Source organism: Martes martes (assembly GCF_963455335.1).
Source record: "Martes martes genome assembly, chromosome: 9".
In the NCBI taxonomy this organism is placed as follows: domain Eukaryota; kingdom Metazoa; phylum Chordata; class Mammalia; order Carnivora; family Mustelidae; genus Martes; species Martes martes.
In genome coordinates, this window is record NC_137896.1 from 68372175 (window position 1) to 68398276 (window position 26102).

The window sequence follows — 26102 nt, forward strand, 5'->3', positions numbered from 1 at the left end:
CACCCAGGCCACCGAGACCTGTCTCTTGGGGATGAGAACGAGACTAATTTTCTTTTTCGACATTATCTATTGGCTCAGCCACCAGCCCCTAGTCTCTTTTTTTCGGGCAGTGGTCTCAGGGCTTGTCAGTGGCTCTCCCTCCCCAACTCCAAGCCTATGTGGGTGGGGTGGGTGTTCTCGACTCTGAGTTTGGAACCCATTACCCAGGCCATAGCCACTCTGAGCATTGCTTTCCCTTAGTTGTGGTGGTTGGTCCAGGAATGGTTGTGTGATCTAAAGGAGTCACACTAAATTTTAAGACTTTTATGAGATGGAGGAAAAAAAGAAGATCAGGTCTTTCCTTCTGAATGGAACCTAGGAGATGAGCAAGTAGAACTGCTGCTGGCATCTTGTCATCGGGTTGGGGCAAAGGGCTGAAGCTAACATAGTGTAAGGGAGACCTGAGAGAGGGAGAGAGGCCAAGTCCTAAGGACATGGAACCTGAATAGAGCTGTTTCTAAAGCCATTGTCCTCTCTGACCATCAAGTTAAATGAGCCATTACATTTCCTGCCTTTCCTTAAGCCTATCCGAGGTTTATTTTCTTTTGCCTCTCACAACAGAAAGTGCCTAACAAATACAATGTTTGTGTCACTTACTTTGAACATAATTATCTTGTGCATTTTGGTCCTGGCTTACATTTTAAACTATCACCGCACAAGTACCTGAATCACAGTATGCTTATCAACTCTTACATTGCTTATCACTATCGTTCGTATTATTTGGTATTTTTATTTCTGAATATATTGTCTTGCCAACTAATTATATTTGTTGATTCATTTTTATTCATGCATTTATCAGTTATTTATTGTGCAAGGCACCAAGGATCCAATACTGAGAAAAACAAACATGTCCTTAGTCCAATCGGGGAATTAGAAATTAAATTATCACATAAATAAGTTTCATATATTGCTAAAATGAAAGTCAGCACCGGGAGACTAGTGATAGGAGAGTGTATGTAGGAAGGGGTTTTTCCCTAGTTGGAGAGGTCAGGGAGGGCTTTTCCAGGCTAATGACAGTGGCATGGGAATCTGAAGGATGTGTAGGAGCCAACTAAATTAAAAGCACAGAGTGGAAAAGAAGTGTTAGTCAGGAGGAACAGCATGCACCAACCAAGGCTCATGGTGGGCAGATAACACAGTACATTTTGTGAATTGATAAAGGGCAAATAGGGCAAAGGAGAGACTGTGAGAGGGTCTCATTTCTTTTTTTTATGTTGAGAGCACTGGTAAGGCATGGCATGTATGTGTGTATGGCAGGACAGATGTGGAAGGTAACATGATTAGATAGGAATTTAGAAACTATCACTCTGGTTGCCATGTAGTGAATGGATGGGGGGTTGAGCGGAGAGCATGCTGGTGGATAGGGCAGCTGAAACAGAAAACTGTTGCGGTTATCTAGGGAAAGATTACAGTAGCCGGAGAAGGACGTAAGTGGACAGATCAGAGGTATAGCAAGGAGATAAAAACAGTAGGACTGAGTTTTGTACTTTAATAAAAAGTTATACTTGCCCTTGCCCTTAAAGAACAATGAAGGGATCTGGAAAAACTGTAAATTCTGAATAGAGCCTGATAAATGTGTTATTGATAGTATAGACACAAGATTATGGTTTGGAAACACTGAGAGAATTCTGAAAAGGCTACAGAGGAGTAAATATTTAATCTGGACCCTGGAGGACTAGCGGGACTCCTTTTCCAATTTCAAGCGAGGTTTTAGGCAGAGGGACAGCATCTACATAGACCAGTGTGAAAATATATTTTGTTAATTAATTAATTGGCTAATTAATTCACCTGTAAATGTGTTTTTTTTTTTTTTTGAGTTTTTGTTTGTTTGTTTTTGATCCGTCTATGTGCTAGGCATTGTTCAAAGAACCAGCCATCACATTCTAAATAAGTACAATGTCTGGTAATGATAGTGCTTGAGAAATGGTAATTTCTCCTGCCTGGTGAAAATGTGCGAGTATGCAGTGGGTATGGTGGAAATTTACAGGGCTTTGATTTTTGTGCCAGGCACTTATGACTGAAGCCTATGGCAGTGAGAGTCCCTCCAGTTTCTTCTGCAAGAAAGTTTGAGCAGTGTGGGTCTGGCAGCAGGGAGCTAGGGAGATTGGAGCAGGGGCTGGCAAGACAGCCTCACGTAACAGGCTATCTGAGTGTTGATGAGACTTTGGACCTAATAGCAGCGTGAGTGAGAGAAGGGCTGGATTCCAGGGATATTTTTGAGAAAGAGTCAATAGGACTGGAAAGGAACCCGGGTTTAAGGGACAGAAAGTCAAGGGAGATTTTGAATTTTCCTGCTTGGGAGTCTCGACAGGTGGTAATGCTATTCACTGGGCAATGTGGGAAGATGAGAAATTTAAGAATAAAGACAATGAGCTAATCTGGATGTATTAGATTTGAGGCACTTGTCATTTAGGAGCCCTGATAGTAAGGCATCATTTGATATACAATGATCAGGGGTGGTGAAAATAATATAAAAAAGAAAATGGCCAAAAGGGAGCCCAGAAATCTGATTTTCTGAGGGGCAGCTGAGAAATAATAAGAAAGATGGAAAGAATCATCTGTGGAGTAGTCCGGGAGCTTAGCAGAGTGGGCAGGAGGGTGTGGTGTCCCCGAAGTGGAAAGGGGAATAAGTATTAAGAAGAATGGCAGGAATAGTCAATGACATCAAAAGCTGCATGTAAGTTAAGTACTGAGAACACAAAGTAGAAGTCATGAGTCCAGCCGTTCCATCTGTTGGGAACTTTCACAGAATAATTACTTGGTGTTAGAGAATTTGTGGTCCGATATCATGAGGGCTGGCTGAGGAGTGAGTGAAAGAAGACAAGGGGGCAGTGAATGCCCCTGTTCTTTCACAGGAGTGGGAGTGGCAAGAAAGAGGAGAGGTAAAATTTTGCCACGTGTGCAGAATGAATCAAAGGGATTTTATGCTCCGCGGAGAGGGAGATCTTGAAGAGGAAGCCCATGCTTACTAAGTTCAGGAAACTGGCTACAAACTCAGTGAAGAACAGAAATACAGGGAAGGAGATGAGAGAGGAGATGAGCACTCATCACTGACCAAGAGTAGAAGGCGAGACAATGGATGAAGGGGAGCATAGAGACTGACGGGTACAGTCCGTTCAGAGTTCAGTTTGGTGCCAGGCCTTCCACTATGCAATGTTTTTGAAGCTCTGGGATACAAAAAGCATTGAAAAGAAATGAGATGAGTTTAATTTTCTTTTAGGCATCTTGCTGTGACAGTGTAGGCTGATTAATAGAGACAGCAGTGGAAATGGACAGGCTGTGTTTGAAGAAGTTGAGGAGTTTGTGAGCCTGCTGCCCTGTCTCTGGGATTACTGCTCTATCAGCCCAGTTTAACGACTTTTATTTTTATTGGAAGGTCCCAGCTGCTGGTGAACAGCCAATGAGGGGTCATTCATATCGGCTGGATTGAATGTGATTAAGGTGGATTATTTGTGGTATCTGGTATTCCTCCCTTTAGTACAATTTCTATGCAGTTGCAGGGCTGCTTGGGGACAAGGCATAACAGATAGGCTTGTTATTTAGTTCATGTCACTTCCAGGCAGGGCAGTGGCTCACCCATCGAGGAATACAACTTGAGCAGAAAGCTCTCCAACTCTATTGCTTTCTTCTTTCCTTTGGTGAACTCTACTCCAAAGAGTGCCCCATCTCCTAAGTCCTATAAGTGTTGATGTCCTCAAGAAGGTAAACCCTGAAGACGGCAGGTTTTAAAATGGGTTCTCATCCAGCTGGGGATCCTTACACTTAGGAATCACATAAGCTATTCCCTTCTTTCAAAATTCCTTCCTTGACCCACCGATGGGGAAACCAAAGGCCCGAGAGATACAGTGCTTTAATCAAGGTCACACTGTAAGTTTATATTGAAGCAAGCTCTCCAATCCAGGATCCTGAGTACGGTCCTCTCAGCAGGCGATGTAATTGCTGAGACACGTCGCCATTCTCTCTGCTTTATATTTCCTTCATTAATGGGTTTCTTTCTTGCTTCCTCAGACTTCAGCAAGTATTCTTAAACAGGGGTAAAAGAAGCAAGAGGAAAATGGAATGGCTCTAAGAAAGAGAACTGCATGTAACCTGGAGGGTTGCTTTCTTCTTACAATGAAAAAAAAAATCTTTCCCTCCTGTGTAATCCATCTATCTGTTGCTATATTTATTGGCGTTTAACTTCTGGCTGCCACTGTGGTGAAGAACAGATTTTCCTGGCCCTTGAGGCCTGGGAGGTGGGATCAGGAGCCTTCAAAGGAAGAGTAGGTTATTTTAAACATGGCAGAAGTTATTGTACTTTTTCCTCCTGTGCCTCATTTTGAGAAAAGCCTGTTTGGGGAGATGCCTACATTAAACTAGTTCAGTAAGGAGCAAATGTTTGCATTAGCAGAGGGGTCTTCTCTTTTCAAAGGAGATCTCCTTCAGTGCTGTAAACTTTCCTACTGCTTTTAGATGTTGATATATCAATTACCACCTGTCAGTATGGCTTGGGATAGAGAAGTCTCTAGAATCTCAAACACAAATGTTAGGCCCCACTGTTAATTGAAACTTAATCAGAAATAATAAACAATATCCCTGGGTATGAGAAGAGAAAATTGGCTTTGGCTTATAAAAATTCAGCTCCCAGGTAATTGGGAGCAATGCCTTAGAGAAGAAAAAGTGAGGATTGCTTAGACTGACCTTAGGCTCATCTCAACAGCCACACTCTGAAAGATTCCCCATTATTAGGAAAGAAGATGGGAGGAGGTTCAGAAGGTTGTCTGGCTTCTGAGCACAGAGTATCAGACTGGATGTGATGTGAGGCAGCTGCCCACAGCCCGGTTGAGGCACTCACATGCAGTACTGTCAGGTACATACATTTTCTCCAGGTCCCCAAATCCAGAAAATGCTCCTTTTGGGATGACTCGAAGCTTGGTGAGGACAAACCTCCTGGAAGAGAGTGGACATAAAATATTACAACCTCTCCTTTCACTGATACACGATGGAGTGCCTACCCCATAATAGCAGTCAACAGCCAACATGTGCCCAGTGTGGTCATTTAGTGGTAGCAGCAATTGCTTTTACATGATCTCTCTTCATCCTCACCACAAAGCTGTGATCCTCATTTTGCCTAAGAGGAAACAAGTTTAGTGATGTTTACAGATTGGCCCAGGGTCACCCAGCTGATGGGTGGTAGGTGACAGAGCTGAACTATGAACCCTCTCATTAGTACTCTGTGTTGCCTCCTGTAGCCTTCTGGGAGGTCTCTTCTCTTTCTCTACACTGACCCCCAAAACCTCTTCCCTTATTGTCATTCTTAGCTGACCTTGCTTCCTAGTTCAAAGAGAAAATGAACCTAGTAGAAGAGAACTTACTCATGCTCTCACATGGCCCTCAGCCATGAAGCCGTCTGCACCCTGCCTCCCTCCTGTTACCATGGGTGACCAGGACTCTGGAGCTGGCTGAGACCAGCCCCTCTAATCCACATCAGACCTCTTCTCCCCTCTTCTAGTAGAGGTAACCACTATAGGAATTTCCCCCTTTCTTGTGTAGATTTTATTCACCTATTTTTGCTTCTCTAACTGGATCCTGCCCATCAGTATACAAACATGCCATAATTTATTTCATTAAAAAAACAACAACAACAACCCAAAAAACAAAGCCAAAAACTCTACTCTAAACCTCAGCCACCTTCAGTTTTTGCCATTCTCTTCTGCTTGAAATACTTGTCTAATCCGACTCCAAAATTTCTTCCAGTGGCTCCTTATCTCAGTCAGGTCTTTCCTGGCGAATTTGCTTTCACATTTTATAGTGATATCCAGGACTCTCCGGGATCTTCCTGCTCTCCCTTTTCATGGGCCCTTTACCCTCCATTTTGACAGTTTTCCCCTTTGCTTATCTTATTCTTACCGCAGTACTCTCTTGCTAGTTCTTGGACATCCCAGATCCTTTTTGCCCGTGTTTCTTCATTTGCAACTTTCTCTGCCTTGAGCACTCCTCTCTCAGATATCCTCATGGCTTCCTCCTCCAGCCCGCTATTTGCTCAATCACTTGCTTAGTGATGCTTTTCCTAACCATCCTATTTAAAATGACAATCTCCCCTTGTTAACCCCTGGCCCCCTTTCCTGCTCAGATTTTTCTTCACAGCACTTCTGGCGTGTCATACGTTATGTTTATTCATCTATTTGTGTATTCACATATTTATTTATCTCTAACCTCTAACTAGAATACCATCTCTGTAAGGGCAAGGATTTTTGTATAAGTTGTTTGCTACTGTACACCAAATGACGGGGAACATTACCTGATATATATAGCAAGTACTCAAAAACTTTTTCTGAGATGGTTTTAATCGGTCTGAGAATTCTAAGCTTGAGAATGGAATTACAAGTGACACTTTTGGAATCTCTACAACAGGAATACTATTCCTTCCTTTAGCTTTCTCTTATTTTGTGACTGATTCATAGGTACTCCCCCCACCCCCCACCCCGCTGCCCCCACTCTTAAATCTTTCCTTCCACAAGGTGGTGTGTCAGCAGGAATTAAACAATGAAACACTGAGGATTTGGAGAGTTACGCAAACTTTCATTGCTTCAGTTTCCCATTACTTATTGGTGTTAGTGAAACTCCTGTTACAGGTAAAGTTATTAGGGCAAACAGTTCTTTAACTTTGCTTGCCTTTGGCTGTCATGTGGACCGGCTCTATGAAGAAGAAGCGTGAGAGAGAATCTTAAGTACTGTTTTTGCTCTGGAGGAGTTTATATATGTAAGAAGGTAAAGCCAGAAACCTTGGAATCACCAGAAAACAGTTGTGGGATACAGTTGATGTAAAAACTATAAGTGTTATGTAAATATTGAAGTGAGAAAGATCCCAAAGTACATAAAGATGTAAAAAGAAGATGGGAAGAAGTGGGTGAATTTGAGACTGGGTCTTAAAACCATCAGGTCATACTACAAGCACAGTCTATATGAAACCATTTGGATAAAAGAGATCTAAATTAAGATTGTGAGCAATGTATCTGGAAGAGTATCAACTTCTAGAATTCCCATCTGAAAAGAATCAATGTTAAGGTACTCACTTAATCTTAGTTAGCATAGAAAACTTCTTTTTGTTCCTATTTATCACAAGACAGAAGAATGATGAAAACAAACTAGAAAAAGCAAATAACAAGTCAACTGGATAGTGCTTTTTGATTCAAACCTAGTAGCAGTTACATTTTCTAAAATTTTCAACACCTATACCTGTACTAAATGTTTTAAACTTATTAGCGTAATTAAATCCTTTTTCTTGATTAAAAGTCTTGACTTCCATTTTCCTGAAATGTAACAAACTAGATAACCTGAAGAATTTCCACTAAAAATCACCCAGGAGTCTTCTATAAATTATAACAAATACTGTTTTAATTGCATAACTGAGCTTATAAGAAAGTATGAAAGATCCCCAGGGGCCCAAAGTAAAGCCACTGAACACAGAATGTAAACAGAAACTGAGGAGGGTAAACGGACGCTGAAGTATTCAGGGCAGAGGCCAGTTTCTGGACCTGGTAGCCAAGTGCTCTGTGTTTTGATGCTAAGGTGTTGGGTGAGATGAGATAAGATGAAATGCAAAGATTTATTTTTGTGTTGTATGTCATTCATTCTAGGAAAAAAAGGTGCAGAAAATGGAAGACAAGCGATTTTTAATGAAATGATGTCTGGAAATTTTCCATAACTTAAAAAAGACATCAATCCTCAGATTTAGAAATCTCAAGTCCTAGGAAGGGAAACAAAAATAAATCTACTGCCAGATACCTGTGAATTAAAACAGTGGAACCAAAAAAGAAACTATCTTAAGATATATTATCTTCAAACAAAAATAATTAGAAAACGTTGTAAATATCTTCACAATTATTATAGAAAATAACTGCCAGTTTAGAATCCTTTACCCAGAAATAAACATTCATATGTGAGGGTAAAATAAAGACCCTTTTAGACAAATTTAATTAGTCATTAATGAAATTTTAGCCAAGGAATCCCTTTGGAGAAATAAGAAAATTTAATCTAGTAAGAAGACACAAAAAAACAAAGACTATTGAACAGAGAAATTAGTATGCCTTATTGAACAGGTGGATTTTCCTAATATTTGGAAAACTTACTATTCAATAAAGAATGCCAGAAAAAATACTGACCAAGAACTAGGTCAGAAAGCAAATCAGTATAGAATTTTGTTTAACATGGTGCATTTAAGTTACTTAAAAATCAGTTATGAGAGAGAATAATTAACACTCCCTCACAATACATGTGCAGACATCTAGAAAGTCAAAACTAAATCAAACCAAGACCAAAAAAACCCACTCTTTTAAGTCCCGTGTCAGTCAAAGAAAAAATTTACATATTAAGAATTGTTTGGAATTGAACTGTAGTGAAAATACGAAACTTAAGGGATGCAGCTAAATCACTATCTACAGAGAAATTAATAGCTTTACTATACCCCAAAAGAAAAGAAAATGGAAAATTCACAAGCTACATTTCCAACACAGGAAACTAATGAAGGAACAATACAGCAGTGGAAACAAAACTGTAAAGTCAATATTTACTCCATTTCTGGTCCAAACTTTAGGTACAAACTTAGTAAAAAAATTGAGGAAATGAGGGACTATTGATAGAGATGTTTTGAAAAGATAAACACTCAGCTAGACATTACAACTTGATGTATAGATAGAGTTTAATCTATACTAACTTGTTTCACTTATTATAAGGTTAAGTTTCCTCATAAGTTTATTGCTAACATGGATAAGGAGTTTTCTTAGAATATTAAAAGATTTATTAGAATAGTTTCAAGAGTTTTGACTTACAACTTAAACACTAAAAATGACTTATGGAAAAGTACATTTATCTGAATGTTTGTTGAAGGAAACCATTTATCACTTAAAGGGGCAAACTCTACTTATATGTTTATTTTAATCAGTAACTTTCTGATAATTGATTCATTATGACTTCACTGATCCAGCTCTAATTAACTCATAAAGTTGTGCTCAGATTTCCTTTAAATCAAGAATATTGGTAAAAGCATTATTTTCTATGAATTTTCACTTTAGAAATAAAAAAAAAATGAGAATCTAACAGATTCACTTTGAGACACAATTCAAAATTTAATGCTGCCTTGAGAGGAGAAACCTAAGGAGTATAGAGGAAAGTAATAAAGATAAGAGTAGAAATTGAAAATTATAATAGAGAAGATCAATAAAATAAAAGCTATTTTAGAAAGATCAATCGAATAAAAAAATCTGTTCACTTCAACCAAGAAAAAAAAAACAAACAAAAAAAATGAGGGTCATGAAAAATGATGCTCAAGTAAGGATGTTAGTTTTTGTTTTTGTTTTATTTTTTTGATGTATAATTGACACAATACTGCATTAGTTTCAGGTGTACAACACAGTGATTCAACAACTCTTTGTGTTTTGCTACACACATCACAAGTGGAGCTTCCATCTGTCACCCATAAAGCACTATTACAGTACCACTGACTGTGTTCCCTATATATACTGTTCTGTTCATCCCCATGACTTACACATTCCATTACTGAATGCCTGTATCTCCTACTGTCCTTCACTCATTTTTCCCATCCCCCACTCCTTTCCTTTCTGGCAACTACCAGTTTATTCTCTGTATTTATGGGTCTGTTTATACTTCTTCAATTGTTTTATTTTTTAGATTCCACATATAAGTGAAATTTTATGGTATTTGTCTTTCTCTGACTTACTTCATGTAACATAATACTCTCTGGGTCCATCTATCTTGTCACAAATGGCAAAAGTCACATCATTTTTTATGGCTGAGTAATACTCCATTGTTTCTGTGCATGTGTGTGATGCGTGTGTGAATTCACGCATACACACGTGTATACATACACATACCTCCATACTATTTGCCACAGTGGCTGTACGAGTTTACATTCTCAGTAACAGTGCACAAGGGTTCTTTTTTCTCCACATCCTCACCAACGCTCGTTACTGCTTGTCTTTTTGAGTCTAGCCATTTGGACAGGTATGAGGTGGTATATCATTGTGATTTTGATTTGCATTTCCTTTATGCTTAGTGATGCTGAGGATCTTCATATGGTTTCACTTATTTGTGGAGCGTAAGGAATAACACGGAGGACATGAGGACCAGTGATGCTGGTCATCTGTATGTCTTTGGAAAAAAGTCTATTCGTGTCTTATGCCCATTTTTAAATTTGTTTATTTGGTGTTTGGTGTTGAGTTGTATGTTTTTTAAAGTATTTGGGCTATTAATTCCTTATTGGATATATCATTTGCCATTATCTCTCACTTAGTAGGTTGCCTTTTCGTTTTGTTGATGGTTTCCTTCAGATAAGCAGTCTTTAAATTAGAGAGCCCTAGGAACGATTTTAAAACATTAAATTTGAAAAATCAGACAATACAGATAATTTTCCTAGAGATATACACATAGCACAATTGATTAAAGAAGATGTAGAAAAACTGAATAGATGGAAAACTGTTTATAAATGGGGTTGCTAGTTTAAAACCTATCCACCCCAAAATAAGGTCAGCATCATATGATTTTAGAAGTAAACTGTACCTTTTTAGAATAATAGAAAATCTCAATCTTACACAAAATATTCCAGGAACTAGCAAAGAGGGAATGTTCTCCAACCCATTTTATGTGGCTAGTATAACATCAGTAATAACACCAGACAGGGACAATAAAAGAGAAGAAAGATTAGGCCAATCTCATTAATGGAAAAAAAAATCTGAAATAAGGTAGTGACAGTATGTACTCAAGAGAGGCTAAATAATATATTGTTGCCAGTTTGAGTTTGTCCTAGAATTCAAGGGTTGCTAAATATTAGAAAACTCTATTAAGATTTCCACACTGAGGGCGCCTGGATGGCTCAGTGGATTAAAGCCTCTGCCTTCAGCTCGGGTCGTGATCCCAGGGTCCTGGGATCGAGCCCCACATCGGGCTCTCTGCTCAGCAGGGAGCCTGCTTCCTCCTCTCTCTCTCTCTGCCTGCCTCTCTGCCTACTTGTGATCTGTGTCTGTCAAATAAATAAATCTTAAAAAAAAAAAAAAAAGATTTCCACACTGAGAAGTTAAAAGAGGCATAGGAAATATATTTAGTAAAAGTTTACTCACTCTAACACAGGAAAGGGAGGAATATTCCCAATCTGTAAGTGGTAAAACTCTATCAAACACTGCATTAATTCCACACTCAATGGTGAAATACTAGATATATTCCATTTAAAGTTAGGAATGAGGCAACGATGTTTGCTAATACCTCTTCCATTCATTATTGTGCTAGATGTACTAGCTTAGATAGTAAGAGAAGAAAAAAAAAAGATAGTGCTATTGATGAAAAGTTGTCATTATCTATAGGTAACATTATTGTCTACACAAAAAAGAAATCTACTTGAATTTAAGAGATCAGTAGTTGAACTAATAAGAAAGACTAGTAAGATAGCTTGCAGTATAATTAGTGCATAAAAATAATTTTTATTCTTATTTCAAAGTATATCAATTATAATGGCCATAAAACTTATACAATAATGGCCATAAAACTTATACAAGCCACCCAGGTGCCTTGGGTTCAGAATACTTTTAAGTCAAGCAGAGAGAGTCAATTATCATATGGCTTCACTTATTTGTGGAGCATAAGGAATAACACGGAGGACATGGGGAGATGGAGAGGAGAAGGGAGTTGGGGGAAATCGGAGCGGGAGATGAACCATGAGAGACTATGGACTCTGAAAAACAATCTGAGGGTTTTGGAGGGGCGGGGGATGGGTGGGAGGTTCGGTGAGCCTGGTGGTGAGTATTGTGGAGGGCAGGTATTGCATGGAGCACTGGGTGTGGAGCATAAACAATGAATTCTGGACCACTGAAAAGAAATTTAAAGAATAAATAAAAATTTTTTTAAAAAGGACACAAAAAATATGCACACCGAAATTGAAAAGTTGATATATTTGACTATATTAAACTTAATATTTCTATTAAACAAGGATACATAACCGAAAATATAAGCTATAGACTGGGGAAAGATACCTGTAGCACATATAAAACTAACAAAGTTAGCTTCCAGAATATGAAGAATTTTACAAAATAATAAAAATAAAACACAGTAAAAAACATTGTCAGAAGATATGAACAGGCAATTTATATAAGAGGAAATGCAAACAACCAGGAAAGTATGAAAAGATGCTCAACTTCATTAGTCATCAGGAAAATGCAAATTTAAAAAAAAATTTTTTTTAAGATTTTATTTATTTGAGAGAGAATGAGTGAGAGAGAGCATGAGAGAGGAGAAGGTCAGAGAGAGAAGCAGACTCCCCAAGGAGCTGGGAGCCGGATGCGGGACTTGATCCTGGAAGTCTGGGATCATGACCTGAGCCGAAGGCAGTCGTTCAACCAACTGAGCCACCCAGGCGCCCCAGGAAAATGCAAAAAAAATTTTTTTTTAGGATTTTTTTTATTTATTTGTCAGAGAGAGGGAGAGAGAGAGAGAGAGAGAGCGAGCACAGGTAGAGGCAGAGGGAGAAGCAGGCTCCCCGACAAGCAAGGAGCCCGATGTGGGACTCGATCCCAGGACGCTGGGATCATGACCTGAGCCGAAGGCAGCTGCTTAACAACTGAGCCACCCAGGCGTCCCAGGAAAATGCAAATTTAAATAAAAATGAAATACCATTACAAACTACACTGGCAACATTAAAAGGAAAACTTGATACAAGGAAAACTTGAAACAGTAACACTGCTGGTGAGACAGTGGAAAAAAACAGGGCATTTTCTATAGTCTTGATGGAGGGATAATTTGCTACAAGTACTTTGACTAGCCATTGGCAATATGTGTTAAAGTCAAAGATAGAAATGCCTTTGAACTCAGCCATTCCAGGTCTCTCTGCCATTGGGTACCTGGAAATAGGTAAAAGATTAATTAGGGTAACAAAATTTATAATAGTAAAACACCGGGAACAAATTTCCACAAACAAAAGAATGAATACATAGTAATAAAGTGTTGCGTGTTGACATAGTGCCAAATGATAAAGCAGTAAAACGAAATGAACTGACCAGAACTGCATGCAGCAATCTGGATAAATCTCCAAAGGGTAATGTTGAGAAAAAAGTTGGTGCCATATATACACAGTATGTACAGTATATGACTCTTATAAAGGTTAACATGCAAATTAAAACAATATATTGTTGCATATAAATCGTGTCTTTTTATTCTGTGTTTTTGATGTTTTGACATCTCAGCGTTTTGCTGGCTCCGGAGAGCTAGCTAATTCTCAGAGATGGCAAACAACTGGCCTTTGAGTGTGCCTTTCATGTGCAAACCAACTAATCCAGAGTCTAAGGCCTACAGCCTCCTTCGAAGAGCCCTTACACTCTGTTCCTCTGCCCTGATCACCCCAGGGCAGCCCCTACACCCCAGAGTTCTTGGAAGTTATTTAAAGTAGGTGATTCTAAACCTGCTTATCCTGTTTCACCAGTTCCCTTCAGGGAAGCCACAACAAAACCTCTTGCCATGTTTTCCCCTCTGCTTCCCAATGTGTCCCGGTGTGCCCCTCCAGAGTGTGGGTTCTGTGAGTGTAACAGAGTATCTTTTCAATATCTATCTCCTGATCTGTTGGCCTCACCACTCCTGAATAATAATAAAACCTGTATTTTAAGTCATGCTTCAATGGGGCACCTGGGTGGCTCAATGGGTTAAAGCCTCTGCCTTCGGCTCAGGTCATGATCTCAGGGTCCTGGGATTGAGCCCTGCATAGGGTGCTCTGCTCAGCAGGGAGCCTGCTTCCCCCTCTATCTCTGCCTGCTGCTCTGCCTACTTGTGATCTCTCACTCTCTCTGTCAAATAGATAAATAAAAAAATCTTTAAAAACAAATAAACAAAAAAACATGCTTCAAGATACATGCATATTTATCAAAAGGAAACTTGAGAATGATCACCACCAAAATAAGCACAGTATTATCCCTGTGACAAGAGGAAAAGGAGTGGGACACATCCATAGCCAAAATATTTTCTATTTTTTAAAAAGATCTGGACAATGATGACCAGATGTTAAGATTCAGCAAAGCTGAGTGTTTTAGGAGTGTTGATTATATTATTCTCTACACTTCATACTTGAAATATTTCATAATTTTTCAAGATTGAAATTCTCACCAGGCCATATCCACAGCATCATTTATTTGTTTTTAAACAGAGGGAGCAATTTGAAAGTATCATCATATTGTTCGCGTCAGATGGCACCTTTCCTCCATAAGGGGGCATAAAGTGTCTGAATGATTTCTGTAAAAAATGCACAATTCATCAAAATGGATCTGAAAAGAAAATTTTCTTCACTATATTGCAGATTATTTAGTGTCTCTTCTGTGATAAATGGAGTAGGTGGGATTTACTTTTTTTTCTTCCCTGAAATTGGGAAACTTTAGGATTCCCTTGAACTCTGTCTCTATTAGAAGCAATTCATATCTTGGGCAGTCCATTCACCCTTGGCCAAATTTAATTTCCCTTTTTGGCTTAAAAGAGAATGGTTTAAAAGTTCCTATAAAAAGCTTTCTGGCAGCCTGGAAAACAGCCAATACTCTTTTTGAGAAAGCTGCCTTTTTATGATGGCCCAAGTGTAAATGACACTGGGCTCTGTGTTCTTTGAATTTCACACAAGTTTAAAAATTAAAGTGAGAACAGCTTGGCAAAGGATATACAAAAAGAAACTGATCATCTTCCTGACCTCAAAATGCCAAGAGTTTTTGAGCTTTATACTCTTTAGATCAAACTCTTACCCTAATTAACTTTCTGGGAATGTGTTTAGGAAAGCTATCCAAAGAGGTGGATTGAACTAAATGAGCAAATCATCCGGAAAAAATAGACTTTAAATAACATGATTTGGCTGTTTACCGTGATCCAGCAGATGACTGTACCACTATCCAAATCATCTGTGCATCTAATTGGTTGCATTTTTCATTTTGTTACACACGGGTCTTGAAGCCAGTGGGGCAGGGAATGGCAGGAAGGACGAGGTGGGAAGGGGTAGTTTGCACAGCATTTGACTTTAAATTACTTCGTTTTTCTAGGGCCTCTTCACATTTTGGCACGAATCCTAACTGCCTAGACGTGAGGTGCTCTGTCACTGTAAATACAGAGAAATGGGTTCAGCTCGAATTAGCCTTTCATCCACCTGCGGGCATTGTAAAAGCATATGCCAAGGATTTGTTGGTGGAGGGCGAGTTGCAAAGTCTCCCATGAGGATTTCTTGGGATAGAAGCATCCGTGTTTTTTGTGTCCCTCTTCCATGGTGTGGAGGGTGTGCTTGTCCTTCATCTTAAACCAAATGTGGGAAGTAATGGAACCAATTAAGGGTGCTGACATACATTTCCTGCAATATGGGGAGTTAGAAAGACTGGCACATGATTCGAGTTTGACCTCTAAGGGTAGGAAGTATCCAGCTGCTTTGGGAGAGAACTGTAGTTTGATGGATAAAGGTGTGGGTTTCCCATGAGCCAGACCTAGAGCTTGTAGCAGGGAGCTTGACTGCTCACCCTGAGGAAGATGGACTTGCCTGAATAGTGAACTGACCCCAAAAGAGAGCCCCAAGTGTGGGCTGCTGGAAGCCAGCGGAGGGAGGAATTGTTCTTCTGAAGATGGAGGCCTCCAGTGTGAGGGATCCTGAGGAGCCCATGTGAGCTCTAGTGAGAATAAAAATTGGCACTTAAATACCGGCCACAATCAGGGGGTCCCAAAGCCAGACGGCCGCTGCAGCCTCAGAGTGGGATCCAGTTCCTTTCCTTCCAGTTTCCCTCCCTCCTAGGCCCAACCCAATTGAAGCCAGAAAGAGTGGCAACTGGAGAGAAAGGGAAATAAGAGGGAATGAAGAAACCCTTCCTCAGTCGGGAGTTTCCGGGTCTGAAGCATTCTCTAGGATGACCCTGGACTTTGATTTTATTTATGAGGCTGGAACATCTATGATGCCTGCCCCCAATTTCATCTGTGGTGAGGAAAAATGAGTCAACGGAGTGGTTTTGTCTGGCAGTGGTAGTGAAAAAGAATGTTACTTTCTGGTTGGACCCTACTGAATCCATCTTGATAGATAGGATTTCTGATTTGATGAAAACTTTTCCCAAGTCATCCTGTGTAATGCTTCATTTGTGAGAGAGAAAGTGCGAGGGACGTAAACAGGGCAAGGTGTGGAAAGCCAGAGAACATTGCTATTCCTACTTCCTGTCCTTACCTAGCTCTATTGCAATGGGCTGATGGCAATTTAGGACAGAGTGAGTAATTTGGCTCTCCTTTTTGCCAGAGTTTGGGAGCCAAGAAACATTTTCAGCTCAGGGGCCCAGCCATAGTGACTGTCTAAGTAATAGCAGAATGACCGGCTATAAGAGGGGAGATCCAGTTGTCTTCAGTTTCCATAAATCATCTATTAGTTAAACTTCCAGATGCTCTCTTTGGTATAGACCCTGCCACGTGCCATTGTGTCAACTCATGATGCATGATGTTTTCTTCAGGAGAAAAGTTTATGTTTACAAGATAGAAACTCATGAGGCAGGCACCACTCCAAATCCAGCTCCAGGGACACCTCCCGGCCCCCTGAGTCTGTCTGATTTCCCCTCAACAACCTTTCCAGAGTGGTGATTCTTCACTTTTATCATCTTCCAGTGAACAGGGCTTTCTAATAGCTATTTTGAATCTGCTTTCCTTTTTTTTTTTTTTTCCCCATTTATGTTCTCTTATCTCAACATCTGTGCTGGGCTGATAAAAAAGGACGTAGGCACTACTGCTAACTGTATATCACTGCTGACTTTATCTCCTCCTCTGCACAACCTTTACATCAAGGTTGTGGAGACCTTTTTTTTCCAGCTCCCCCCTCCCTTGTTTGCATTGAGTGGTTATAGAATTACTTTCTACACCACATTTTATCACCTGTTCTCATGCATCTTCTTACCTGAATCTGATACCTGATTTATAGCCCATTTATATGAAAGCTCAGGATGAGGAAGCAACGTGGTGAGGAGAAGAGATCATGAGGGTAAAAAATTAGAAATCTGGGCTCTTTTCTGACTCCACTACAGGTATGCAAATGCCTGGGAAAGTCAAATCCCTTCTGTAAAGTGAGGGGGCTGGACTGGATGATCTCTAAGGCCCTATAAGATAAATTTTACAGCGTGGTTATATAGAAGAATCTTGAAGCGGTCTCCTGTTTCAGTCATATTCTGTTTTAAAGCAAAAGAGATAATTTTGTGTTAAGCACTCAACATGGAATAAAGTCCATCCTAGGGGTTTACTGAATAATTACTAGCCCTCCTTTTTCTCTAGTCAAGATCAAAATCACTTTGAGCTTTCCCTTTCCTTCTCGTCCCTCGGCCACCACCCAGGCCAGACCATCCTCCCTTCCACTCCTCATGTCTGCAACCTTGGCAGTGACCTAATCACAAGTTGTCCCTCCTCTGTTCTCTACTGTCCAATCTGTCTCATCTACCATGCCCAAATTTTCCTCCTAAACACTACTTGTCATAATTCTCTGCCAACTGAAAAGTAAGACAAAACAAAAGGAAAAAAAAAAACCAACAAAAATTAAAAACACACAAAGCCCTTCAATGGCTTGACATTGCCTCTAGGAATCTTAACAAATTTGTCATCCATTGGGGCACTCCACTATCTGCCTCCGTTTCCTTTTCGGTGAAATGTTCTATTTCCTGCAGGTAAACTCAGATCTAGCCATGCCCTTACCATTAGTAAATGGCTATGTTATATCTTCACTAAAATCTCATGAGTCTATGTCCTACCTCCCAAAGTATGTGGAATGGTTCTATAGAATAGCAACTATGGCACTTGTCTCTATTCCAAAGAGCCTAGTCAGTACTTTGCCTATTTCAGGTATTAATGTGTATTGGTAGATTGGGGAGCGATGTTTACACTGCTGAGAGCATTAAGTTTGAGGCATTTGAGTATCACATACTCTGAATAACATAATATGTGCCCTTTGGAGCTATTCCTGTCGTATCAATCAGATTTGTTGAAAACAACACCTAGAGCATACATGGATGATGAGAAGGAATCTAGCTTTCTAAGAATTTACTTAATAGACCCTTGGTGAAGAATATATAAAGGATTTCTCAGGATATTGTAGAGCAGTTGGTAAAAACTTCAAATTATTGGCCCATGAATGGAATCTAGATTAAGACATGTTTTGTTTACCTCACACAGTATTTTAAAGAAATTTAAATTGGTTGCCAATGCTCAAATTGTGAAAGTTCATCTAAAATTGCAGATTTATGGCTTCTCTTGAAGATTAAGAAGATGTAGCAGTACTAGTCTACTTTCCCACATAAGTATAACTGGCTACAGTTACGCGATGGCTGATGCTTAGACATGGCCCAAGTTACGGTTGGCTAAACTCCTTCCTGGTCTGGTCTTGTGCCTTAAGACTTTTGAGTTTGGGATTTCTGGTACTTGGAAAGCTATTCTGAATGGGCTTGAACTCTTTGGAACCCAGTGGTTCACAACCTTGGAGGCATTGTAGAATCATATAGGGGAATGTTGACATAATAAAAATTCTTAAACCTCACCATTGTTGGGTGGGGGAGAGACACAGTCAGGCATTCTTATTTTAAAAGCCCCCCCCCCCAACCCAGGTTATTCTCACGCATAGTTAAAGATTGGGGACACCCGTTTTAGAGGCAGGCTACAAAGCAGCAGCAGCAGCAGCAGCAGCAGCAAGTTGCTCTGATGGGAAGTTAGGGAGTTGGCAACTACCCGTGGGCACGATGGGAAAGGTTTTTAGAAAGCTGCTTTTATTCCAAATCCCCCTGTCCTCAGTATAAGGTTGAAGCATAATCTAAGAGGTTCCTTATAATCTAGGAGTTCTTTATAATCTAAATTGACACATCATCATGATCCATTGGAATAACAACACAAATAGAATGTGTGCACCTTCTTTTGGAGACTTCCTTCTTTGGTCATTGGAACTTAAGTTTTTGGTTTTGGGACTGGATCAGGGTGGAGGGAACTCTACCACGAAGTGTATAAGGCGGTGAATAAGAGTGATGCCTGTCATAGTAAAGAAGGAGAGTACTGAATGGGATTGAGACAAGCCAGCGGGGGGGGGAGCGCAATGTGAAGAAGGACCAAAGGCAGATCTTGAAATTCAGAGAGTATCTATTTGTTCTTTTGACAAATATTCTTTGTCATACTGCTTGTATGTCTGACACTGTTCTAGGCCCTGATGACATTATGGTAAAAAAAACCAAAGTGTTTGCCCTAATGAGTTTATAGTCTTGTCAGGAAAATAAGGAATGGGAAATGGTTAGAACAAAGGTGCAGTCATGGGACAATTGCTTGAAATGAAAGGAAGGTCAGTTATGTGTAAATTCACGGGATAAAGGAGAAACATTCCTTTAAAAATTACATGAATACCTATAGGTAGGTAGATAGGAGCCGGGGCAGAGAAGAAAGAGGGCGAGACAGACACAGACCTAGGTACAGTTACTCCTTTATAAATTATTTATTGATCATCTACTACATGACACACATTAAGGTTTTAGGAAAAACAGTGGTAAGAAAGATACATTTCCTGTTCTACCAATGTTAATTCTATTGTAAGAGATACATATGTAATCTAATAATTATCGTGCAGTTTGTGTGGTGATGACAGTGGTCTTAATTAGTGCTTATTGTAATATTTCGTTTGCCTTATCCATTATCTTCAAAACGGCCTTAAAAAGTAATGATACTTGCATCTACTTATAGATGAGGCCATGAGTTAAGAGTGGTTTAATAACTTACCAAGCACATAGCTAGTAGGTGGCAAACCAGATTATTGAATTCAAGACTGGTCCCCGAAGACATGCTCACTTGCTCCCTATTGATATACAAAGTTATATTTCAGGTGTATAACATCCCAGTTCTGTAGTTCTCTCTATTACTCAGTGATCAGCCTGAGAACTATAGTCCCCATCTGTCACCATACAGCGTTATTGCAATATTATTGATTCTGTGTGCTGTATTTTTTTTTTTTTATCTCTCTGACTTCTTTATTTTATGACTGGAAGTTTGTACCTCTTATTCACTTTAACCCATTTTGCCCACCCTCCCCTCAACCTCTCCTCTGGCAATCATCACTTCTCTGTATTTGGGGGTCTATTTTTGTTTCTCTATTCTTCTTAGATTCCACATATAAATAAAATCATATAGTATTTGTCTTTGTCTGACTTCTTTCACTTAGCATAATGCCTTCTAGGACCATACCCTGTTGTCCCATGGCAAGAGCTTGTTCCTTTTTGTGGCTGAGTAATATTCCATTGTATATTTATACCACATCTTTACCCATTCATTTATTGATGGACACTTGGGCTGCTTCCATAATTTGGCTATTGTGAATAATGCTGCAATAAACATAAGAGTACTTACATCTTTTCAGATTAGTGCCTTTCTTTCCTTTGGGTGAGTACTTTGTAGGAGAATTATGGAATTGTATACTATTTCTATTTTTTATTTTTTGAGGAAACTTAATACTGTTTTCCACAATGGGTGCACCAATTTACATTTCCACCAACAGTATATGAGGGTTCCTTTTTCTCTACATTCTCACCAACACTTGTTTTTTCTTGTCATTTTGTGTCTAGCCATTCTGACAGGGGTAAAGTGATATCTCATTGTGGTTTTGATTTGCATTTCCCTGAAGATTAGTGATACTGAGCTTTTCATGTGTCTGCTGGCCATCTTTATTTCTTCTTTGGAAAAACTATTCAGGTTACCTGTCCATTTTTAAATGGATTCTATGGAGGTTTTTGGTGTTGAGTTCTAGGAGTTCTTTATATATACATATATATATATATATATATTTTTATATGTTTTTGATATTAACCCCATTATTGGATATGTTATTTCCAGATATCTTGTTCCATTTCCAGTAGGTTTCTTTTTCATTTTGTTGATGGTTTTCTTTGCTGCGCAGAGCTTTTTATTTTGATATAGTCCCAGTAATTTATTTTTGCTTTTGTTTCCTTTGGGGAGACATATCCATAAATAGGTTGCTAAGGCTAATGTCTGAAAGTTTACTGCCTCTGTTTTCATTTAAGAGTTTTATGCCTACAAGTCTCACATTTAGGTCTTTAATCATTTTGAGTCTATTTTTGTGTATGGTGTAAGGAAGTGGTCCAGTTTTTTGTTTTTTTTTTTGCATGTAGTTGTCCAGATTTCCTAGCACCATTTATTGAAAAAAACCCTCTTTTCCCCAATGTATATTCTTGCCTCCTTTGTCATAGACCAATTGATCATAACATATAAGTTTATTTCTGGGAATTTCTATCCTGTTCTGTTGATCCACATGTCTTCTGTGCCAGTACCATACTGTTGTGATTACTAGCTTTGTAGTGTGTTTTGAAATGTGAGATTGTTCTTCCTTGTTATAATTGCTTTAGCTATTCGCGTCTTTCGTATTCTGTGCAAATTTAGGGATTATTTGTTCTAGTTCTGTGAAAGATGCTGTTGGTATTTTGATAGGGATTGCATTTAATCCATAGTTTGCTTTGGGAAGTATGGACATACTAACAACATTCTTTCAATTTATGAGAATGGTATGTTTTTCCATTTGTTCCTCCTTAGCTTCTCTTATCAGTGTCTTACAGTTTTCAGAGCATGAGTCTTTCACCGCTTTGGTTAAACTTATTCTTAGAATAACTTATTTTATTCTTATTTTATTTTTATTTATCTTATTTTATTCTTTTTTTATACATAAACTTATTTTATTCCTTGTGTTACAGTTGTGAATGACGTTGCTTTCTTAATTTCCCTTGCTGCTACTTTGTGATTAGTGTAAAGAAATACAACAGATTTCTATTATAAATTAGCTGTGTATCCTTCCATTTTATTTATTCTAGTAGTTTTTTGGTGGTGTCTTTATGGTTTTCTATATGTGGTATCATGTCATCAGCAAATAGTGACTAGAAGTTTTACCTTTTCCTTACCAATTTGGATGCTTTTTATTTATTTTTCTTGTTTGACTGCTGCAGCAAGGACTTAGAGTACTATGTTGAATAAAAATGGTAAGAATGGATATCCTTGTCTTATCTCTATCTTAAAGGAATTTAGTTAGAGGGATTTTAGTTTCCCACCATTGCGTATGATGTCAGGTGTGGGTTTTTCCTACATGGTCATTTATTATGTTGAAAGATGTTCCCTCTAAACTGACTTTGTTGAGAGTTTTTATCATAAATGGATGTTATATATTGTCAATTTTTTTTCTGCATGTACTGAGATGATCATATGGCTTTATGCCTCTTCTTGTTAATGTGATACATTACATTGATTTGCGAATATTGAACCACCCTTTCATCCCCAGGGTAAATCCTACTTGTTTATGGTGAATGATTCAGTTGATCATTGAATGATTGTGGAATGATTATTGAATTCAGTTTCTAAATATTTCATTGAGATTTTTTGCATTCATTGTCACTGAAGATATTGGCCTGTAGTTTGCTTTCTTTTGTAGTGTCTTTGTCTGGCTTTGGTATCAGGGTTATGCTGGCGGGGCTGGTAAGGTTTAAATGAAAGTGTGAGTTTTAAAGTGGGACCAACGAGAGCGAGACAGGTCTGGGGCTTAGATATTTCTCTAAAAAAGCAGTAAAGGTGGTAAATGAATTGAAAGTGGGGAGGATTGTGCTGGGAATAAGGGAAAAACACAAGCCTCAAAAAAAGTGAAAGAAGGGATTTTACTACAAATTTCTCTGATGGCCAGTCTTACTAAATTAATTCAGAATTGGGTTTTGTTACTCTAGATTCTGGATTTTGCTCTGGATACAAATCACAGCTGCCCTTACTCTGTCAAAGTGAATAAACAGAATTCTATTTCAATGACTCACTAGGGTCTCAGCATCTGATAACATGGCAAATATATTTTGCCTCTAAAGCAGTTCTTTTGGTCCCCTTGGTTAATGTCAACCTGACTTAACTGTGATTTTTATTGACAACATTTAGCTCAAGACGCGGTAATGAAAGGTGACTGTCACATAAAGGTCAGTTTGGGGCTACTTCTGCTCAGATACAGAAGGATTAACTAGGGATAAACTTCCTTCTGGAATCTATGGGCTCTGACTGTGACAATCACAGCACGAAATCACAGGAACACCACAAGAAAAGCTGATCACTGCTCCATGAACCAAAGATAAATTTAAGTCTTTTGTAATGCACTTTAAGCCAATTTCCATTTTCTATTTAGAAGTTTCACACATTTGATCAGAAAGCATATGCATTGAATAATTATCTTTTACTGACTGTGTAAAGTGCAAATGTCGAATGTTCAAATGAACTCTGTTAGAAACAAACGCATAAAACTATCTAAAATAGATTCAGAGGGAAGCAAACAAGACAGTGCTCAGAAGGTAACCCTGTATCCACTCAGTCCTAAAATAATAAATGTTATTTATTACAGAATTTTGAAGAATGATTTATTTAGTCTTAAATGCGATAACCTGATAATAACTATACCTAACCCTTAGGAGCAACATGAATTTTGACAGAGGGAGAGATTTCATGAAAAATTTAATTTCCTCTTGGGGGGGTAAGAAGAAAAAAAAATATTTAGCAGTATTACTTAACTGGTAGAAATAAATAGCCATGGTCAATAGAAACAAAAGGATTTTTCCTTCATTAACAAATACTGGAATCTACAAATGATAATTTCTGGAATGACGATGCCACAAAGCAACAGTGTTGTAGCAATGATAAGGTAGTATCGATATTTTGCATTTAACGAAGAGGGCTCTGTCTCCAAATTCCAGAACAGGGGTGTATTTCATGTTACTCTAAGACTGAAATCTGTATCTCGACATTTGACATTTCTATTGATCTAAGAAATAAATGCACCTGTTAAATAGGATCTTTGCACTCATTGAAGACCAAAACGTGGTGGTGAGGAGCCAAATCTCTGCTGGTGGAATGCAGATCCACACAGCTCCCACCAGAATTTTCTATTTCTGAACTGTGCAAAAGACATGATTCTAGCTGGGGGTGGGGGACACTGACCACTAGAAAGGGGGTTAGCCTTAGCTAAGAAAAAAAAGGATTGGGGGCAGCGAACTAACATTGATTGAGGACTCAGTAGGTACAGCCATCGCTCAAGGCTGTTCGCCACATGACATTCTCATTTTGAGTTCTTGCTGCAGTGTAACAAAGGAAGTTCATTTTTTAAAAAACTAACATAAAGTATGAGTGAGTGTGTGTGTTCAGTTCTATGTATGGATCTATGTAAACCGCCCCCATGATCAGAATACAGAACTGTTTCAACACCCAAAATTCCCTCTGCTGCTCCTTTGAAGTCACTTATGACAGTACCCCAATTTCTAAGCCCTAGCAACCACTGATCTGTGTTCTGCTGTTACATTTTTGCCTTTTTGAAATGTCATATAAATGGCATCATACAGTATAGAATCTTTTGAGAGTGGCTTTTATTTATTTATTTTTTGAATAGTTCCTTTGCTATTTTATTTTGTTGTGTAGGTCAGGTGTTTGTTTTTATTGCTGAGTAATATTTCATTGTAGGAATATACCATCATTTACTTATTCACCTACTGAAGGGCATTTGAATTGTTTCCATTTTTGGATAATGAGTAGAGCTACTCTAAATATGAGTATGCAGGGTTTTGTATAAATATGCATTTTCATTTTTCTAGGATAAATACCTAGGAATGAAATTGCTGGATTACATGGCAAATTTAAATTTAACTGTATGAGAAACTACCAAATTGTTTTCCATAAAAGCTTTACCATTTTGTATTCTCACTAGTGACATGTGAGAGTTCCAAGAACACTGCAACCTTGCAAGCACTTGGTAGTATCAGTTTTATTTTGTTTTTCTGTTATTGCAGTAACCATGCAGTTTTATCATCTTAAGGTTTAATTATTTCCCTAATGGCCACTGCTACTGATAATCTCCTCATGTGCTTATTTGTCATCAGTATACCTTCTTTGGTGAAATGTTTCTTCAAATCTTTACCCAACCTTTCTGTCGTTTTCTTTCTGTGGTGTTCTGGGATTTTAAAAAGATATTGTGAATTCCTGCCGTTTCTTAGATACATATTTTACGAATATTTTCTCTCAATCATCCATTCTCTTGACAGTGTCTTACCCAGAGCAGACGTTTTTAATTTTGATGAAGTCCGATTGATTAATTGTTTCTTTTATGGATAGTGCTTAATGTCCTGTCTGACACCTCTTCTCTTAACTTCGGGTCATAGAGATTGAAAAGAAAACATAGAGGTTTTCTTCTAGGAGTTTTATAGTTCTTTGTTTTGCATTTAGACTTATGATTCATTTTGGGTTTTGGGGTTGATTTCTGTATAAGATGTAAAGTTTAGGTCAAGGTGTTTTTGTTTTTTGTTTTGTTTTGTTTTGTTTTGCATATGCTCTAACTTGTGCCACTGAGTTGAGTTTGCCCTTTTGTCAAAAATCACATTGTGTGAGTCTGTTCCTGGACTCTGTTACATTGATCTGTGTGTCTGTATCTAATGACATCTATTCTTGATTACTGCAGGTTTTATAGTAAGTCATGAAATTGGGTAATGGGAATTCTCTGACTTTATACTTTCTCAAAATTGTTTTGGCTGTTTTAATTTCCGTACCTTTCCATATAAATTTTAGAATCAGCTAATCTGTATCTACAAGAAATACTGCTGGGATTTTGATTGGAATTGTGTTAACCTACAGATCAATTTAGGGGGAACTGACATTTTGATTGTATTACATTTTCCAATTATAAACACAACAGAGTATATATCTCCATTTATTTAGATTGTCCTTGATTTCGTTCATCAGCATTTCATGGCTTTCAAGATACAGATTGTGAATCTATTTTATTAGGTTTATACCTAAGTATTTCAAAATTTTTTAAAGTGATTGTGAGTGGTATTGGATTTTATTCTTGGTTTCTAGTTGTTCATTGTTAATTTAGAAGTAAAAATGATTTTTACTTGTTGACTTTGCACCCTGCGACTTTGCTAAACTTACTGATTAGAATCATTTTTCTTCCTTGAAATTTCATGGATCTGATAAATATACAATTGTCACCTATTAACAGGGACAATTTTTTAAAAAAA

At 38.4% G+C, this 26102-nt stretch overlaps 1 protein-coding gene across 1 annotated transcript in view; it reads right to left on the minus strand.

The window, feature by feature from the left end:
- FSHR (follicle stimulating hormone receptor) overlaps nt 1–26102 on the minus strand; it is a gene marked incomplete at both ends in the record, with an annotated part of 158707 nt that overhangs the window by 79963 nt on the left and 52642 nt on the right. The window contains one exon of the mRNA XM_080814021.1: nt 4897–4968. Within this exon, the coding sequence (XP_080670147.1) occupies nt 4897–4968 (72 nt within the window). The remainder of the gene's footprint in view (nt 1–4896; nt 4969–26102) is intronic.